At 42.7% G+C, this 21,152-nt stretch overlaps 1 protein-coding gene across 5 annotated transcripts in view; it reads right to left on the reverse strand.

Annotated features, from left to right (window-relative positions):
• ZNF827 (zinc finger protein 827) overlaps positions 1–21,152 on the reverse strand; it is a 178,445-nt gene that overhangs the window by 8,375 nt on the left and 148,918 nt on the right. For all 5 annotated transcript variants that reach the window (XM_028168320.2, XM_057547146.1, XM_057547148.1 and 2 more), the window contains exons 9-11: positions 12,108–12,245; positions 8,931–9,102; positions 7,899–8,065 (exon numbers count right to left, since the gene is read on the reverse strand). In XM_028168320.2, the coding sequence (XP_028024121.2) occupies positions 7,899–8,065; positions 8,931–9,102; positions 12,108–12,245 (477 nt within the window). The remainder of the gene's footprint in view (positions 1–7,898; positions 8,066–8,930; positions 9,103–12,107; positions 12,246–21,152) is intronic.

Genomic DNA, 21,152 nt, shown 5'->3' on the forward strand with positions numbered 1-21,152 from the left:
ACATGAAAGATATAAAAAGAGCCAATCCAAATTTCTAGAGATGAAAATTACAATGTCTGAGATGAAAAATGCACTGGATGGGATTACCAGCAATTTAGACATGGCAGAAGAAAAGATTAGTGAACCTGAAGATATAGCAATAGAAATGATCTGAAATGAAACACAGAGGAAAAAGAATCACAAAAATGAAAAGGGCATCAGTGAGCTATGGGACGCCTGCAGGTAGCTTGACAGAAGTTCAATTGAAGTCCCTAATGGGGTAGGGAGGGCAGAAAATATATGTGAAAAGACCAAAATTTTCCCAAATTTGAGGAAAACCACAGACCCACAGATCTAAGAGACACAATGAACCCCAAAGATAAAGAAATCTATACCAAGGGACATCATAATCAAAATGCTCAAAATGAGTGATAAAGAAAAAATATCCTAAAAGCAGCCAGAGGAAAAAAGCTACATTACGTGCAGAGGAACAAAAATAAGCATGACAGCAGATTTCTCACTGCGAGCAATGCAAGTGAGAAGTAGTGGAGTGACATCTTTATAAAGTACTGAAAGAAACAACTGTCAACCTGCAACTTTATACACAATGAAAATATATTTCAAAAATGAAGGCAAAAAAAAGTCAAAAGAATTCATCACCAGCAGACCCAAATTATAAGAAATGTTAAAAAAAAATTCTTCAGGCAGAAGGAATATGACACCAAATATAAAAAAATGATCTACACAAAAAGAATGAAGAACACTGGAAATGATAACTGCATGGGTAGATAGATGAATTTTTCTTTCGATTTAAAATCTCTTTAAAATATCATAAAAGTAATTTTGTTTAAAAAATAATAACAAAGTATTATAAGGTTTATAATAGGTAAATGTATGACAACAATAACATAAAAGCTGGGAGAGAAGAAGTTATTGTGAGGTTCTTATACTACATATGAAGAGGTATAATATCACTTGAAGGTAAACTGTAATAAATAAAAATGGACATTATAAACCCTAAATAACTGGAGAGCTATCCATTGTAAATGTTCAAGAGACTCAATATTGTTAAGACATCAATTCTCCCCAAGCCAATTTAATGCAACCCCATAGTTTTAGGCTAGGGTTGAAAATATAGGGAGACTGTGCTTCCCTTCCCTTCAAATCAGCCAATTAAGTAATCTAGTGATTTTAAACTCTAGAAACAAAGTTCCTTTATTAGGAGATTAAAAATATAAATCATATTTTATATATAGGCATAAAAAATCCAGAAGTAAACAAAGCTGTAATGGTGGCTACATCCAGCGTATGAAATGATCAGCCTTATGCTTGTTTTCTTTTATTTGGGTTTTCAACATTTTCTGGAGTGACCATAAATTACTTGTCTAATTAAAAAAAGTTTGTAAAATGAGGAAGGGAAAATATTTACCGGCTTACAATGTTTTCAAGTCCTGTTCCTGTCAGAGCTGCACTTATGCCCAGAGCACCCAACCCTTACTTCAGTTGACAATTTTAATTTTCCTTTTAGTTTTACTTTTTGGGCACGCCCCATGGCATGGCATGCAGGATCCTAGTTCCCCAACCAGGGATTGAACCTGTGCCCCCTGCATTGAAACTTGGAGTCCCAACCACTGGACCGCCAGGGAAGTCCCAAGTTGACAATTTTTAAAATCTTGTTCCTTAGCAGAAGTGAACTTGGTTCCTGGACAGACAGTAGGTGACCTCACTTACTGACCCACGAGAAGGGATGGAACATGCCTTTAGAATACATTCCTCCCTTGGTACAAGGAAAGCCAGCACCATGATTGCCAGTCTCTTACCTAAATATTGAACCAGTTCAGTCACATTTTGTAGACAAATAGAATATTTTCAGTGGGGGCCCTGAGTCCCTGACATTGCTTCACCAAATCCATCCTCTAAGACTAGTCTTATCAACAGAATATTACGAGTGATTACTTTAAACTAGTTTTTAGAATTAAAACAGATAATTTTAATTACCATCTTTAAGAGTAGCTTCAAGTACCCTCAGGCTTATGGCACTGGGGAGAGCTCCCTAAATTAATAAATGTATAAATATAGAGGTGCCACGGCAAACGCTCTGGGCTACAGCATGGGGAACAGCCCAGCCCACGCGCTCTGTAATCCCTCATCTACACAGCTTCCTCTCCCCTCAGTTCACACCTCCCCTCGCTGTGTCTGTAGGGAGTGAGCCAGCGCGCCCTTGTCAACCCAATCCAAGGCTCACTGCAATCCAAGCCATCACTGATCTTCAGCATCGCAAAGATTTTTGGTGAAGGACACCTGTGCACAGGTAATGCAACCTCAAACACTGGGACAGCCAATGGAAGAGAACGTGAACAACCTAAATATTTCGTAATTTAAAATGACACAGATTGAGAGACTGAGACCAGAAAACAGTACCCACCCTCTTGCTGCCTCAATACGAACAACATTACATTTTTGGTATTCTTTTTTTTATTTTTGAAAAAGTAAGCATCTTTATTTTTAAATTGTTGTTGTTAACTGCATAGTGGTTAAGAATAAGCATTTAAGACAAATATCACGGGCTTCCCTGGTGGCGCAGTGGTTGAGAATCTGCCTGCCGATGCAGGGGACACGGGTTCGAGCCCTGGTCTGGGAAGATCCCACATGCCGCGGAGCAACTGGGCCCGTGAGCCACAACTACTGAGCCTGCGCGTCTGGAGCCTGTGCTCCGCAACAAGAGAGGCCGCGATAGTGAGAGGCCCGCGCACCGCGATGAAGAGTGGCCCCCACTTGCTGCAACTAGAGAAAGCCCTCGCACAGAAACGAAGACCCAACACAGCCAAAAATAAATATTTAAAAAAAAAATAATTAATTAATTAAAAAAGAAAGACAAATATCACATGATATCACTTATATGTGGAATTTAAGAAAAAGGGTACAAATGAACTTCTTTACAAAACAGAAGTAGAGTCGAGTTACAGATGTAGAAAACAAACCTATGGTTACCAGGGGATAAGTCGGGGGAGGGATAAATTGGGAGATTGGGACTCACATATACACACTACTATATATAAAATAGATAACTAATAAAAACCTGCTGTATAGCACAGGGAACTCTACTCAATACTCTGTAATGACCTATATGGGAAAAGAATCTAAAAAAAGAGTGGATATATGTATATGTATAACTGATTCACTTTGCTGTACACCTGAAACTAACACAACATTGTAAATCAACTATACTCCGATAAAAAAATAAAGAAAAAAATAAAGAATAAGGACTTAAGATCCAGAATACCTGAGTTTGAATGCCATCTGTTCCAGTCAGCAGCTGTATGACCTGGGACAAGGTATGTACTTTGTGCCTCAATTACCTCATCTGAAAAATGGGAATAATATCAGCACCTGCCTCATATGTTTGTGGTGAGGCTCAGATGGGTTTTTATATGCAAAGCACTAAGAACAATGCCTGGCTCATGGTAAGCATTATTGAAGAATATATTATTATATTATAAAATATAACATATAATATTTACAAAATATAATAATAATGATAACGAACACTTTGTATTTTCCCATGTTGTTTTATATACCTGGCACACAGTTGGTGCTCAAAAAATTTATGAAAATAATTATGAATTAATAGTTTTAAATGATATTATTATATCCATGGGGTAAACTTATCCTACTCTACTTAAATATTTCCTTAAAACTGAATTTTAAGTTAAAATTAATATTCCACTGGCTGGTTTTTTTTTTTTTTTTCCTACAGATAAATTCCCAGAAGCAGGATTACTGGGTCACAGCGCATTACATTTTCAAGGCTTTTGGTATATACTAATTAGTTTTCAAAAGTTCTACCACTTTGCAAGGCCATGGCCACAGGAGGATCGGTAGCTTCTGGCAACAGTGGGTAACATTGCAAGACGTGCTCCTAACTTAATAGGTGAAAGATAAGCCACTTGTGAGTTTTAGTTTGACGGCTAGCGAGGTTGAACATTTTTCCTGATGTTAAGTCCTTAGCTTTTATTTCTTTTATTGTGAATTGACTGTTCATGTCCTTTGTGAATCCTTTAATTGGAGACCTAAAGTGTTTCTTACCAGTTTATATGAATTTTCCATGTTGTAAATGATTAGCATTTTGTCATTTTTACAGACACATTTTTTCAGACTGTGGGTTTTTCTTTTCCTTTTCCTTCTCTTTTGCTTTGCTTTTGCAAACAGGAGAAATTTTCCTGTGTCAAATCTCCTGATTCTTCTCCTTCGTGATTTCTTCTGTCACTTAAGCTTTTACAAATCCTTCTCACTCTGGAAGTTTGAAAAATATTCTATTTTCTTCGAGCCTTTCTAGGGGTGATTTGTTAACAGGGATTGGGTAAGTCATGTGGCACTTATTTTGGTGTCAATGTGACGTGACATACAGATGGTTGTATTTTCCAAATAGCTATTCAAATTCCTCAATGCCATTATTGCAACATTTAAAGACTGCAGCAAAATTTGCATTAAGGAAGCACCAGAGGGAATATTTTATCTTGCTGATGTTCACTGCAGGGACAAGGAGCCGTGGAGGAAGAGGGTAAGGGAGAGTCACTGAAGAAACACTAAACAGAGGACAGTTCCTCAGATACCCGCTCAGCACTTCATTCACAAGGGTGCCTTGGGTAAGAGTAGCCAGTAAGGAAGTATGAAGAAGGATGTGGATTCTGAGAGAGACTGAGTACAAATCTGCTATTCATTAAAGCTCATCCCGTAGATCACAACTTTACTAGGTAACAAGAAAGCACTTCAGATCTCCTAGGGTACTGAAATAAAAGATGCCCATTCCTATGACGGGTAAATCAAATGAGGGAACAAGGCTCACAGAATTAGAGAATCTCAGGCCTGTCTGGCATCTCCTACTCATTAAAAAACCTCAGGGAACAGATGGAGGCCCAGAGAAGTTAAATGAGTTCTTACATTCCTAGAGCTATTTACAGTAACATGGGGTCTAGAGCCAGGATCTAGAATTCAACGTGTGCTCTCCTCCATCCCAAGTAACTTCTTCCACAGGCAAACCTCGGAGACATTGATGGTTCGGTTCCAGACCACACCAATAGAGCAAATATCGCAATAATACAAGTCACATAATATTTTTGGTGTCCCAGTGCATATAAAAGTTATGTTTACAGTACACTGTAGTGTATTAAGTGTGCAACAGAACTATGTCTAAAAAGACAATGTACATAACCTTAATTTCAAAAGACTTTATTGTTAAAAAATACTAACCATCATTTGAGCCTTCAGCAAGTCTTGATCTCTTTGCAATAGTAAAATCAAAGATCACTGATCAGAGACACCCATTAACAAATATAATAATAATGAAAAAGCTGGCAATATCGCAAGAATTGCCAAAACGGGACACAGAGACATGAAGTGTGCAAATGCTGTTGGAAAAATGGCACCGTTAGACTTGCTCGACGCAGAGTTACCACAAACCTTCAATTTGTTAAAAAAAAAAAAAACCCAAAAACCTGCGAAGCTAAATAAGGCAAAGTGCAGTAAAACGAGGTATGCCTGTATATACATAAGTTAGTAGACTCTAAGGTCAGGCAAGGGCCACGTTTCAGTAGTTTTCTTACTTGGCGTGCACATGTGTGTGTAGATGTGCTTGCACACTTATATTCATTCACTGGATGAGGGCTTACTCCCCACCTACACTGTGCAGCCACTGCTCCAGGTGCTGGAGACAGAGCAGTGCCTTACATAAGCTCCTTATTCTCAGGAATATATATTGTTATCTATATTATATAGCATACATACTGCTTTATATCATAACTTTGCAATTACACAGCTTACTGATTACAGATGTAGACTGACATATTTTGGGTTAAATTCAAACACCTCAAAGCAGCAGCTAAATACGAGAAACCCAAACTGTGGGGCCATAAGCTTATAACTGGGGGTCAGCAAACTATAACCCTTGGGCCAAACCTAGCCTTGAGTTTTTGTAAAGCAAGTTTTAGTGGAACACTGCCACGCCCACTCATTTGCATATTGCCTACGACTACCACGCCCACTCATTCGCACATCGCCTACGGCTACTTTCCATCCAATGGCAGAGTTGAATAGCAGTGACAGAATCTGTACGGCCTGAAAGCCTAAGACAGTTACTACCTGGCCCTTACAAAAACCTTGCTAGCACCCCTGGCTTATAAAATAGGATAGAACCTTATTGCCTAATAGCAGCAGCACTAAAGGCTTCTACTGCGTTACAAAAGAAACTTCTTTAATGCATTTCACTCTGGGCTCTCTGTGCTAACAAGCAAGAATGTTCTTCGCAGCTAGAACAAGGGTCCCACCATCTCAGAGGGAACAAGATCTTCACCGTGTTCCCTGTGGCAATTAGGAGGTCAGTGACCTTGCGTCAGTTGCTTGTGAATGTGAAGTTTCCAGTGCTGACAATTAAGTGGTTCTAAGTCCAACATCTTTCCAGCCATTATGGTTTCTATAGTTTCCTTGAGGTGGGGTGGAGAGAGCTGTGGATAGGGGAGGGAGGAGAGAAGTTCTCAACTGGGTTTAGGCATACTTTGGGGTGGAGAGGGTGAGAAGAAAGGAAGTGTAACAGACAAGAGAAAAAAAAAATCTGAAAGCCAGTGGAAATGGAAGACAGGCTGGCCTTTCCCTCCACTGGCCACTCCAGAAATGCTGAATTTCATTTGTCTCAATGCGGGTTTCCCAGCTCACCCACTGCCCACAGTACTAATATGGTTATGGTCAGACAACTGACTGTAAAAACGGCACCTCCTCACTCAGCATAACGGTTCTCTGCAGACCTCCGAGGCATAGCTGCTCCGCTTACTGACAAAAGCAAGCTTTTATTGCTGCTGTCACCACGGAGCCAAAGCGGCCAGTAAAGCACAGAGAGATACTTCTCGGCCGTGCACATTGTCAGCTCAGCTGTCAGGGAAATTCCCCTTCCCGAATCCTTCAAGGGCCGAGGATGCAAGGGGCTGATCCACCGCCCAGGGCTGGCAGTCAGCAGCGTGAGCTCATGACTTGTAAGCAAAATGCAGGGGGAGCTCCTCTTCGTTGTCATTTAATGATGCCACGCTGGTGTCATTTGTAACCATTACTTGGGAGAGGACGATTGCGTGGTGAAGTCCAAATGTTAACATCATCAAATGGATGAAGTTAACCAGTATGGCCAGAGCCTTATAGGAAAGGAAAGTGCTGGCAAAGTCTTGGCCGCAGGCTAGAGAGCCACTGAGTTGTTTCAGGAGAAGCTGGCTTTCTTTGCCCCTGAACAGAGCTGCCATGCATCATTCCGGAGGGGGTCAGGGCTGCAGTTTCAGCGAAGAGGGGCAGAGCCTGCAGAACTAGGTGCACAGGGCTCTGGCCCCGCGAAACAGAAAGGGGCAGCCCTCTGCCAGGGTTGCCTGGGGCTGTCAGAACAGCAGGGTCACAGAGAGTGGGCTCTAGCATGAAAGCGTTCTGGTCTGAGTATCTGCAGTCACTTCCTGGTTGTAGACCTTGGAGAGAAGACCTGACCTCTGTTAAGCCTCAGTTTCTCACCTATATGGTATGCCCACGATGGTACTGACCCCAGAGGGTTGTTCTAAGACTTAAATGAGATCTGGGGCACAAAGGTGCAAGTCTGGGACGTCATAAAAGCTTCGTGACTGTTACCTACGATGGTGATGACCAGGATGAGGAACAAGCAAACAGCCCTCGCCTCTCCACCGCACCTGAGCCGGTGAATCTGTCAGATTGGCGAGGCATAAGCCAGGCCAGGCAATGGCCTTGTGGATACAGAGGGATGTGGCTCTGCTACCCTGAGGAAGTCCCTCCTTCGGGAAGGAAGTGTCAGTGTCGCACGGCGATGAGGACGCCCATGCCAGGTGGGGCGGCGGGGGATGGAGGAGAGGCGGGTGAGAAGGGCAGACGGGGAGGGTCACCTGTGTGCTTGGTGCCGATGTGCGCCTTTATCTCCGTCTCCTCCATGGTGACGAAGTCGCAGGCCGTACAGCAGATGGAAAACATCCACTGCTCCTTGTCGACGTGGAGTGACATGTGGCTGACAAACTGGACGTTGAGCTCCGTCTCAAATCCGCACACGTGACAGCTGTACGGGACGAGAGAAGGGTGAGCTTCTCAAGGGAGAAGCACGCGGTACACTCCGAAATCTGGACCTTGACACGTGTTTTCCTCCCACCAAAAGGCTTTGCATTAGAAAATTCTTCCACTTTCTGGGACACCCCTGAAGTGGTCACTGTGCCAGACAGACTCAGTGCCAGCATAATGTAACAATCCCATTCATGCTGTAACTATGCTAGATAATCATAAAGTTAATTAAAAATTACAGATTCCAGATGCTGTACATTAACCTAACTGATTCCTCCGGGCAAAGAGATGCGGGGCAGCCTTGCCAAGACATCAGCAGAGCCGGTGCGCTGATAAACTCGGGCAGGATTCGATAGCAAGCCTGAAAACTCGGGATTTTATAGCAAACAAACCGAATATTGATTCACGGTTGAATATGGAAGAGAACCATACCATTCCAGGTACTAAAGGATAGCACAGCTGGGGAAAGTATACAATACTTCCAGGGCTATTCCTTCAGGGTTCTCAGATTCATTTCTCCTTAGGATAATTCTCAGGAAGCAGCGAGGTGCTCAGTGACAAAGGTGGGAGCTTCCCAGCTGCCCAGACCTCACAGCTAATCACCCCTGAGCCCTGCCACTCTCCGGACTCCGCCCCACAAAGCCACCTCTAAGACCTCCTCCCTTTTAATTAACTCTCCCAGGGCCACCCAAGCCAGGAAGGAGTCAGTGCAACACAGGGTTCAATCCAAGCAAAGCCAATATTAAAAGGAAGCTCAGCCCTGTGACTGAGAAAAGACACTTTGTCGTGTGTGCCCTAGCAGATGGGCAGGGAGTGTTCAAGAAAGTCTGGGCAGCCTGGACCAGCAGGTTCCACGGGCGGCTCACCTGTAATAATAAGGGTGCTTCTTCCCATCACTGCCTTCAGAGGTGACGGCGCTGACGATGTCCTCGGTGTCCGTACTCACCAGCTTCACCGAATGGACGGTCAGGTGCTGGTTCAGGTTTGCACGACACTTAGCAGCATAGGGGCACAAGTGGCATTTGTATTTTCTTTCCTCTGGGGGAGAAGGGACAGGAAAAAACCCAAACCACTCTCAGAAATGAAATCCCAACACCTTGCAAAAGACCACTTAAGGGTATCAAGGAAAGGAGGGTGGGTTCAAATCTCATTTCCAATGGGGACAAAGGGAACACTTTGGAATTTTAAGTATCTAAAAAGTCTTCACATGGCAGGTCGCTTCTGCTTTCAGACTTTCAAAGATGAAAGAAAGTTCCGGGGCAACTGGACCATCTGCTTTTTTCCTGGATACCTACAGGCCCCTCTTCCTGATAACGTGAGCTCCATGCAGGCTACAAGAATATTGTGTGTGTGTGTGTGTGTGTGTGTGTGTGTGTGTGTGTGTGTCCAAGCCCCGACATGTGTCAGTCCAGGGTGGGTGCTGAGCTGAGGAAGGGGTTGTGGAACAGACTTCCCAGGACTGGTGTGTAAGAGAAGCCCCATCATTTTTCCTAAGCTCCAGGCCTGAGTTAGCCAAGAAACAAACACTAATGAAATTAAAGGGACTCAGATGAAATAACTTAATTGGAAATTTTCATGCTACATAAATAAAATAAAAAACTTTAGTTGATTTCTTAATAGAAACCCTTTCATAAAACTGACGATGTTTCAGGGCTGTTTCCAGAGTGGCATTCTGAATTCATTTGATTAATTAAGGAAATTAAAGGAGCAGGCTTTGCTTTTAGGTACAGATCAAGGTAACAGATGGTAGCAGAGGAAGGAAAGAACAACTTCCTTTTCTGTACTTAGTTCTGAATTTGTAATAGTGGGCTCACCTTAAAGAAAATACCTGTCTTATCTACTTCACGGGAAAGAGCGTGGAAAAAGATTTGTCTGCAACAAAATGTTGCATCATCATTATTATAGGTGGTCCCCAGCATCTGAGGTGCTGGTGGCCCGGGCTTCGCGGGGCTGGGGAGGAGCCCTGCAGTACAGATAGAAGAGAGTCTTTTCTTTAGAATTTGTGCATTTGTATTAATAAGTGAGGTTGTTAAGTTTTGGTATTAAGCTTATGATTTCTTCATAAAGTGAACTGTTGAGCTTTCTATCTTTTTCTATCATTTGCAAAAGTTTAATAATATCAGAATTTCCTAGTCTCAACCAGTTAAAAAGAACCCAGCTGGGAAGGTTTCTGGACCTGATGCTTTTATTAATAGTATCTCCACCATCTTTCCAAATTCCCCTTTGGTAACTGATTTACTTAAGTACCACCATCTCCCCCCGACCCAGCTTGGGTCAATTTTGGAAATTTTGCTTAAATTATCTCTGTCTTCTAAAGTTTTCAGTTGTTTTTTCTTGCCATAGAGTTGCCTTTATTTTCCAATAATTCTTTAACAGCATCTGTATTAAGAATAAGGTTTCCCAACCTAAATGTCCATCAACAGGTGAATGGATAAAGAAGATGTGATACATATATAAAATGGAATACTACTCAGCCATAAAAAAGAATGAAATCTTGCTATTTGCAGCCACATGGGTGGACTTGGAGGGCATTATGCTTAGTGAAATAAGTCAAACAGAGAAAGACAAATACTGTATGATATCACTTATATGTGGACTCTAAAAAATACAACAAACTAGTGAATATATCAGAAAAGAAGCAGGCTCACAGATATAGAGAACAAACTAGTGGTTACCAGTGTGGGCGGGGAGGGGCAATATGGGGGGAGGGGGAGGTGCAAGCTGCTGGGTGTAAGATGGGCTCAGGGATGTACTGTACAACATGGGAAATAGAGCCAATATTTGGTAATAACTGTAAATGGAAAGTAATCTTTAAACATTGTATAAAAAAAGAATTAGGCTTCCTTTTTCATTGCTAATTTTGAATATTTCTGCCTCCTTTTCCTTTCTTAATCAGACTTAAAGGGATTTATCTATTTTATGGTCTTCTTCCTAGATTTTGTTCTTCTACTAATTCTTCAAGATGAGTGCTAAGTTCCTTTATTTTTGTTTTTCTTCCCTTCTAATTAAAATGTTTAAGTCTATAAATGTCCCATGGACCAGAGCTGTAGCTATTCCTTCCAGGTTAAGGATGAATGCTCCCCTTTCATTCCTCCTAGAAGTCTGGAATTTGTGATCCTTTCCTTTGATCCAATTAGGTAGGACATTTTATGGATCCTTGGTTATTTTAAATTTCATTTAAGTATGCTCAGAGAACATGGCTTGTAGAACCTCTACTTTTTTTAACATGTGAAAGTTTTCTTTGTGGCTAAGTATATGACTAAATTTTGTCTTTAGTGGTTTAATAGTTAAGATTAAAAATATTTAAAAAATATATATATAAAAAGAGAAATTAATCTTGCCATACTAATACTGTCTTGCCTTTATAAATTTTGTGTGAGATACAAAACTTTTATTTTCTTTACCATTTTGTTTTGTGTTTCCTGTAAATAAGACACATTTGAACTTTTAACAAGGCTGATCTACAGTGTAAAAATTGAAATAGTTCATTTTTTATTTCCCATCTTGCTTTTTGTTTGCTATTGATTTTACCTCACTTCTTATTGCCCTTGCTTATTATTGCTGCATTGATTAAGTTACTATTTATTCGGGTTTCCGCTTCCCAACACTCAGAATCAACCATATTTCTCCATTATTATATGTAAATAAAGACAGAGACTGTTTCTCCACCAAGGTGCTCTTTTCCCCTCTGCTTCCACCTACCGCAATGAGATGAATCCAATAAGATGGGGTGCAGCCCCATGCCCTGCACCCTCAAGGTGACAGCAATAAACTCCTTAGAGTTGAGAAATTTTACCTGAACACACCTAAAAATGTGTATCTTTTCTCATCAATCCTCCTTGAACTCAATGGATCCTTTCAATACAAATAAAAAACCTTTTCCAGAGCCTTATTTGAACATGCCAGGTAAAATGGCTTGAAAAGGTCTGGATAAAAACATTTCTACCACTTCCTGGTTTAATTCTCTTAGAGACACAGCTTCCTGATCATGGAGAAGCTGGTGGTCCAGGGAGAGATGGCCCGGCAGGGAGACCCTGACTCACCTGTGTGCAGAGACAGATGTCGGGACAATGTCTGCTGTCGGCCAAATACTTTCCCACACACGTCACAGGGAAAAAGCTGGTCGTTGAATTTCCAAGAGGGCAACCCATTTCCTGCCTCGAGGACTATCTTTTCTGTTTCTGGGCCAAAAGAACAAAGCAGCATGAGGAATAAACAAGGCAACGTGAACACATTTCAGTTCAGTCAACATTCAGGACTTAAGCAAAGACTTCCTTCTGAAGAATGTGGCTGGTAAACTGCAAGTATTGATAAGTCCAAGTAACCTCTGGTCTTCACGCTCAGCTCCTGTCTCTAAGAAGGCCATTCTTGAAAGCTGTGGTGGCACATGGATTCCAATTTTAGTCAAGTCTCCCGTGGTTTCTCTCCTTCCTCACTAAAGGTTAGTGGACCTAACCCTCCAGCAGGTTGACAGCTTGGTTTAGCACTGTGCTCGGTATACAGTTGGCACTCCATAAATAGGTGCTGAATGAGTGAATGGTTGAGTTGCGTGTTAAAATTCCAGAAATGCAGACCCTCGCCACCAGACAGTAAATCAAGAAGGCCGAAGCTCAGATTCTGATGTAAAAATAGATGGTTCCATCTCTTGAAAAGAAATACACTTTCACTGCCCTTTATGAAAACAGGCTTTGCCCTATATTCTGGGTTGTGCAGAATCCTTAATGAGGAACTTAATGTTACACAGACTCAGGGATGACAACTGCGTACTCCTGGCTATGTTCTGAATGTGTGTATCCCCCCTGACTTCATATATCGAGACCCTAGTGCTCAAGGCTGTGGTTTTTAGAGGTCGGATCTCTGTGAGGTGCTTAGGTCATGAGGGTGGATCCTCATGAGTGGAATTAGTGCCCTTAAAAAAGAGGCCTCGTCAGTCTATTTATCTCTTGTAAAAATAAAATACAGTGTGTGTGTGTGTGTGTGTGTGTGTGAAAAAAAAAAAAAAAAAGAGGCCTCACGGGACTCCCTAGCCCCTTTGCCACGTGAGGACACAGCAAGACGTAGGCAGTTTGTGTCCTGGAAGAGGGCCCTCACCCGACCACGCTGGCACCCTGATCTAGGGCCTCCAGTCTCTAGAACTATGGGCAATACATTTTTGTTGTTTACGGGCTACCCAGTCTGTGGTATTTTGTTACAGCAGCCTGAACGGACTCAGACACTACTCCACATAAAACTCCCTAATGCAAGAGTACACAACCAGAATTTCCCCAAAAGTCTCATCATATTAGGGAAAATGACGAGAACCACAAGGTTTTTTGTACCTAATTCGCAGCCATGAATGACCTAAGTGGGCGTTAATACCTTCTCCTGTCATCTTAAAAAGTTTTTATTTTCTTGTCATCATTCATTGAGTTACCTTTAATTTTCTCATCCGTATTTCTTCTTGCTGAACTGTAATGGATTCTACAAACATTCCTTCTACAGTAAGGTAAGGAGAGAGATGACAGAGTACCAAAAAGAGGGAAGGGGACACTTCCACGAGGACACTTGTCTGGGCCACTAATAGGGCTTTTGGCCTCAACCCTGAAGAGCAAAACAAATAATTTACTGAGTCAATATCTTGTCCTTTACCTCAGTAAATTCTTGTGAATGTTCCTACAGCACGGTAGTGCTTTATAGAACCGGATACCACATGGAAAGAACTTTTCATAAAAACCAAGTAGATGAAAACATTCAGACCACTGGGCAGAGACAGCATCAGAACAAAGAACTTGATTTCACACAATTTGGTTAAAACTGCTTCCCATTTACAAATACAGGCTTCCACCTGGATCTGGGTGAGTCAACTGGATCAATTTTCATTTGAATTCAGACTTGCCAGATAGTGTGATCTCAGGAAAGAAGTAAATACGAATGTGTGTTTGGAATGGGGCGGGGGATTGATGGTGAAATTGCAAAAATGTTTGCTGTGAGGCACCTGCCAGCCATCCTAACACTGATAAGGCACATTTATTGATTTACCTGTGTTTGTTAAACGTAGCTTTTTGGGCCTCAGAGAGAAGAGCTAGTCTTCTTATTAGAGTAGGAATGTGTGACTACAAACCTCTTCAGGGGAAGGGGCGGAATTTTGGGGGAAGGAAGGTGAAAAGGGAGGTACAGGGCTCTGAGATGTGTGGACAGGAACCCCTCTCAGACGACCGCCCTTGAGTCCAAGCCATGGGCATTTCCACCGCATGGCGCAAGAGGGTATTTTAGCAGCTCCTTTGAAGTGTGTAATCAAAACAGTGCTTCAAAGGAGGATGATAGTAATAATCATAAGGAGAGATCGAGAGGGTACAGGGTCTTCCAATACATTCACCACAAGAATGAACTAATTGGGTCACAGACTGAACAAGTAGTTGCAATTAAAAAGAAAGACGTCTCTTAATAATATTAGTCACACGCTTGAGACGTTGAAGCATCATGAAAAGTCCAATTCCCTCCACTGGCCTAGAAAATGGTTAGAACCATGAAGGCTGTGCTGCGGGCAAGCAGAAGGCCCACCTGCAGCCGTGGAGGCAGGAGAGGCACCACGGGGGCGGCCAGGCTTGGTCAGCCACACCTCTGGGGCCTGGACCCCAAGCCCTGTCCAAGGACCGGCTCCTTGCCCCGCTTGCTGTCTGCATTTGCTACGGCCGCCCGTTGTCACTTCACACGCAGGAACAAGGCAACCCGGCCGTAGGAGCCTCTTCCCAGAACACGACCTTGAAATCACAGCGGTGTGAGGCTGCAGGTGGAGGTGCAGGGGCGAGAGGGGAATTATTACTTTGCCTAAACAAGTACTAAAGTAAAAGGCCTGCTCTTCTTTTCCCGGAGCTGAAATGGAGCTCAGCAGATGCTACGTCCTCCCACATTTCCTGGAGATGGTGTCAGCCACATGCCATGGGAGAAAAACACAGAATTTTTTGATTCTTCCTGTCTCTGTGTATGTACCACCAAAAGCTGTCCATCTGGTTCCAGAGTGATATCTGAATGTGATGGACACCCAGCAAGGCCAGGCTTTAGAACGACCACAGCCTGCCTTCTGGAAGCCGGACTGGCCCCATCACCGTGGAGAGCTGCCAGCTGGGACACCGGCTCTCCGGGAAGCATTCTGGAAGACAGCAGCGCACTCTGTCTGCAGCTCTTGCGGATCGAAAGTTGCCAGAAACATTGAAAACTATTTAAATTGTGAACCTATTGATAAATGTTTATAAAAGCGGATGCGTAGGCCTGTACTGATCTCTATGCGTTTGCAATACAGACAAACCCTACATTAAGCAGATCACTGCACGGACAGTGGCGAGTGTCCCCAGGGTGTGCGTCTTAAAGCTCAATTCACAGTCACAGGTACTGTGCTCCGTCGCCTTCTCGGAGGAACCGAACGAATTGGCCTGGTTACCTCTGAGGTCACATGCTACAGGTTTAACAAAACGATATCACGATTTGATTTGTGTGTGTGTGGACACTGTGAAAGCTAAATTTGCCATATTTTAATGTAAAGTTTTCCTGTTCTTTGACTTTTGATAAACTTCGGAAACCAAGGAAAAAAAAAAAAAAAAAACCACAAAGACCTCAAAGATCTTTCTGGAATTCCACTGCCTTAACTGAGTCATCATCACTCACCAGGATTGTTGCAAAAGCCTCCTAAAGAGCCTCATGGGTACCATTCCAACAGCCCCTCTCTCCATTCCAACAGCCCCTCTCTCCATTCCAACAGCCCCTCCTCACGGGTTCCAGAATGATCTCTCTGAGGCTCAGATCAGGTTATGTCTCGTCCTGTGTTCCAATGGTTTCCCCAGGCCAAACTCCTGCGCATGGATCCTGAGGTCCTTCATACTCTGGCTCCAACCATCTCCCCCCTTCAGCTCCCCACTTCACCTCCCACCATCCAAGGGCTCCGCGGAGTGAGCGACTCGCCTTTTCGGGAACAAGCTAGTGCCTTTGGAGACATCAGTGCTTTTGAACCAACTATGCCCCCCCCCCACAGCAGCTACTCCCCACCTTGGCACCTCTTTCTGCACACAAACTCCAGCTCATTTTCAAGCGCTATCTCAGACTGCATCTCCTTGGTAAAGCCTTCTCCAGTCCCCCCGGTAATGAGTCATTTCCCCTTCTCTGTCCCAAAGCACTTTTATGAATACTCTATTGCGCCACTTTACCTGATATATTATTTGTTTACATATCTTCTATATTATATGCATCTTTTTAATACAGAGTACCCAGCAAGTCCAACATGTGGCGGTGCTCAGTAACTATGTTCGCTGGCCTCCTCTCCCTGTTCGAAGGTGAGTCACTGAAGGAGGGGGTTCTGCAGGATTTGTCTGTGCATCCTCGGCATGGGCACAGTGCCTGATACATAGCAGGTGGCTAGTAGATAGTTGTTGAAGAAATGAATGACTGAATGAAAGGATCCAAGTGAGGCAGGGAATAAACATTATTCTTATTTTATAGTGGGAAAGACTGAGCCCTGGAAATACCATTAGTTAAGGCTAATGGCCAATTCAGGGTGAAAAATAAGGCTACTTGCCTTCTGAATGGTGTCTTAACTCAACCCAAGAACCGTGATTGAATGATTTTATTAGTGGAAATGTTTGCAGTCCTGAGCCATATCCCCAAAGGCCCTCTGTCTTTACTTCTTCCCAATAACAAGCCACAGGACTATTCTCTTCAAGACAAATTCTCTGGCAGATGCTGTTTTTTGGTTAACCCAATAGTTATTCTCAACTTCCCTTCTCCCCTGTCTATTCCCACTGTACAGGCAGCTGGGGTGGTCATGTGCTAAAATTCTGGCCAATGAGAAGGCTTTTGCTTTCCTGACAAAGAGAAAGGTAGGCTTGGTGTTGGCCCTCTTCTTTCTTTTTCTTGCCTTGATCACAGAGGAAATGCCTGGGATTATGGAAGCCATTTTGTGCATGTGAGACCTGAGGATGAAAAGCAACCTGCCAAGGATGGAGGAAGGGAAAGATGGGAAAAGTCTGGGTCCTTGATGGCATCTTCCAGTAGCTGAAAAAATGGCAGAAACTACCGCTCTGGACTTATTTCTTATGTGAGGAAAATAAACCCCTGTTTGTTTCAGCCACTGTTAGTTGGGTTTTCTCTAATTTATGACGTTCTTAATTGAAACCCCTCCTATGGTTACTCTTGGTCTTGGGTCTTTGGAAGTTAGGTCTGGCCTTTGACAAGCTTTATTCCAAAACTCCTGCATCCTGTGAAGAACTCTCCATATTCACTGTCAACAGCAATAAGTTTACAGCCATCTGAGCCCATTTCCATCTTAATTGTCTTCTTTTGTTCTGCTCAAAAAACTTTTTAAAAGTTTCTTTTAAATTATTAAGGAATATGCTTTTTAAAAACTTTTTATTGAAGCATAACACATCACAGAAAAATTCACATAACACTAACTGCTTTGCAATCAGTCCAAAGTCACGAAAAATTTTGGAATATAGGTATTATTTTTTAAAATTTGCTCTTCTTCATCTTTATTCCCATACCCTTTAATATTTGTTTCGTTATCTTAAAAAGATGCAAATGATTTTCTTCATTTCTTTTATAGCAAAATACTTATTTAATGATTATATATATATATATTTTTTTAATTTTATTTATTTATTTATTTATTTATGGCTGTGTTTGGTCTTCGTTTCTGCGCGAGGGCTTTCTCCAGTTGTGGCAAGCGGGGGCCACTCTTCATCGTGGTGCGTGGGCCTCTCACCGCCGCGGCCTCTCCTGCTGCGGAGCACAGGCTCCAGACGCGCAGGCTCAGTAGTTGTGGCTCACGGGCCCAGTCGCTCCGCGGCATGTGGGATCCTCCCAGACCAGGGCTCGAACCCGCGTCCCCTGCATTGGCAGGCAGACTCCCAACCACTGCGCCACCAGGGAAGCCCCCTGATTATATTTTTTTATACAGTGTCTCAGAGGATTCTCTCTCCTACAAAGCATGTTATTTCCCTTTATCCTCTTATACTCTGATTCCTGAGATATCCATAAATTGTTCCCATAAATTCCTGGCTACTTGGTACTATTTCATTAGATGTTTTTCTCTCTACTTTTCCACTCACGGTCTTTGCTTTGACTGCCATTTGGGTCTTTGCCTCTTCCTTAAATACATTTTTGTTTTAAATGAAGTAAATAGGTGTGCAGGAGCAAGCACTTTTATTCCCTACAGTACAGTTGGGAATATGGGAACAGGGCATTTGGAGAGTCACCTCATCTTAGTGGTCCCAAGGCAAGGCTCTTAGCTCCTCCCCTTTATGGTGAACTGAGGCCCCTCATTCATAATGGTGAGGCCCAATAGCCAAGAGACAGGATGCCAAACTCCTCCTCTTGTGACCTAGTCATCCAAGGGGAAAGGTCTCATTTCATGCACAGATCCTGGGAAGATGAAGCCCATCCATCAAGTATTTCTCCAAAAACTTCCATGAAAGAAACCCATCTGGTACATTTGTGGAGGGAGCTCCATCAAACTCTGCATGACAGAACACTGGATCCAGTAGAGGACTCAGCTTTTTTTGAATCCAACTCCTTCATTTCCATAAGGATGAAACCAAGGCATAAAATTCCAGGACCTCTTCCACCTCAGTGCACCCCACAACCTGTACAGGGTTGAATAATAGAATCAAGGTTTCCAGAGTCACTAAGGCTCCCTCCTTCCCCAAACCTTAGATCAGGGAGGAACCTGAAGGATCGTCTTGTTCAATGTTCTCTTCCTACATATAAGGAAACCGAGACCCAGAGGACTGAATTGATTGCCCAGGTAACCTGGCTAGTGACGCTGGGAGAGGAGACAGCAGACCATGGGTCTCACTGAAGCTCCTCCAAGCCATATGGAATCACTGCCAAAGGTGACCACAAACAAGGAAGGGACTTTTCTTTCTTCTCTTGTGTTTTGGCCCTGAGTTTAATTTCTTGGTTACAAGTGGACATGTGTAGATTTAGCAACAGTTCACAGACACTAGGATTTCTTTCCATCTCTCTTCTTGAAGGTGTCAGCCTAGAGTATTTCCAGCCACAGAGAAATTAGAAACTGTAATATGTCATGAAGTAGAATAAAGAAGGAACAAGAGGAAGATCAAATGGGAAAATCCTAAAAGCCAAGCCCCTCTGAGGTAAACTAGTTATTACTACAGAAAGTTCCCTTGGGCCTTTCATTGACATTTGGGGAACAGTTTTGTTAAACAAACAAACAAACAAAACCCCTCAAAGAACAAGAGGGGCAAAGGAAAGGACTTTAATTTGCTTCTTCCAGTTTTAACATCTTTTAGCTCCCTGACTGGTGTATCATCTGGCTTTGTCGCTGTGTTTTGCTGTGTGAGAAGATCCCTGTATCTCCTGCCAAAATAATCCTCTCAAAGAATCATCTCTCAACCTGACTTTGGCAAGAGAAATGTGGAGAGAGAAGGCTTTATTTGGTTAAAGCCATAAGCAAAAGATTGGCCAAAATGTGACCTCAACACATAAATAACTGTCCAGATTGACTAAATCTGCATCAGCTGCTCAATGAGGAAGAGGCTGTGGGGCCACATGGGTTTTCCATTATGACAGATGGTATTTTGAGTCTTTCTTTCTTTCATCATCAAGCCTGGAGAGTTTCGAGGCATATCGCAAATGAACTTCTGAAACCCTCAGCATTTAGAGTCAGTACTCTTCTATAGGGTTAAAACCTATCCAATCATTTCCAGGCAGGGCATGTGATTTTTCTGGTTAGTCCTTTCCCTGCTGGCTCTGTCCTTTGGTTTCAGGGGCTTAAGACAAGCTGCTGCCCTCTAAGGGCTGCTTGTGAATTAAGGAGTCAGCTGTGGTTTAGGACTCTTTGGGGGTTAATATCTTTGCTCTAGTGTTTGCGGTTCTATATCTTTTACAAATTTCTTTTCTTTTTAAGGGTCACTTCAACTGAGGGTAATATGGCAGGTCCTAACACAACTATTAGGTTCCCTATGACCACTTCTCTGCAGGTCTTAGTGCAACCAAATTCCCCTTTAAAGATCATTCCAAACACGCTCCCAAAATATGGGATTTTCTGCTGGTCAAGATGTCAGATCAAGGAACAGCTAAGATAGCAGAATTTAGCAAGAGTCAATCTGTGCTCAATTAAAAATAGTGGGTGAAGATTTTTAGTCATAAAAGAGTTCACAGCCTTGATCTTTTTTGGCCTCATTTCAAACTTTAATGCTTAACAAACTTAAGCATTAAAGTCCATGCATAGGTCCAAGAAGTATTTCTCCAAGAATTTTCATGAAATAAATCCATCTGGTAGAATTTGGGAGGGAACTCTATTAAACTCTACTTGACAGAACATTGGATCCAGGAGAGGACTCATCTTTCTTTAACCCTAACTGCTTCCCTTCCATGAAGATGAAACCAAGGCATAAAGTTCGAGGACCTCTCTCACCGCAATGCACCCCACAACTTAAAACTTACACAGGGTTGAGTAACAGAATCAAGGTCTCCAGAGTAACTACATCTCCATCCGGCCCCAAATCTCACTTCAGGAAGGAACCTTAACAATTGTCTTGTTCAATGTTCTCTTCTTATTCAATACATATAAGGAAACCAAGGTCCAGAGAATGGAAGTAACTGCCCCACAGTCTCACTCAAGCTCCTCTCAACCATAAGACTTATGCCAACATCTACAACCAACATGGGTTTGTGGAATTGTTTATTAGCAAACATCCTGGGATCAACTTAGAAAAGTCTTATGGCATTTTTTGCATAATTCTGGGCAAGAGTTAGCCTCAACGAATCCTTACTAACGGACTTTTAATTTGGTAAAGAACCATAAGTGTTTTCTACACCTGCTTTTTTTTTTTTTTTTTTTTATAGCTACTTTATTTATTTATTTATTTATTTATAGCTGTGTTGGGTCTTCGTTTCGTGCGAGGGCTTTCTCCAGTTGCGGCAAGCAGGGGCCACGCTTCATCGTGGTGCGGGGGCCACTCTTCATTGCGGTGCGCGGGCCTCTCACCATCGTGGCCCCTCCCGCTGCGGGGCACAGGCTCCAGACGCGCAGGCTCAGTAGTTGTGGCTCACGGGCCCAGTTGCTCCGTGGCATGTGGGATCTTCCCAGACCAGGG

The sequence above is a fragment of the Balaenoptera acutorostrata genome, chromosome 5 (genome assembly GCF_949987535.1).
Source record: "Balaenoptera acutorostrata chromosome 5, mBalAcu1.1, whole genome shotgun sequence".
NCBI classification, from domain to species: Eukaryota; Metazoa; Chordata; class Mammalia; order Artiodactyla; family Balaenopteridae; genus Balaenoptera; species Balaenoptera acutorostrata.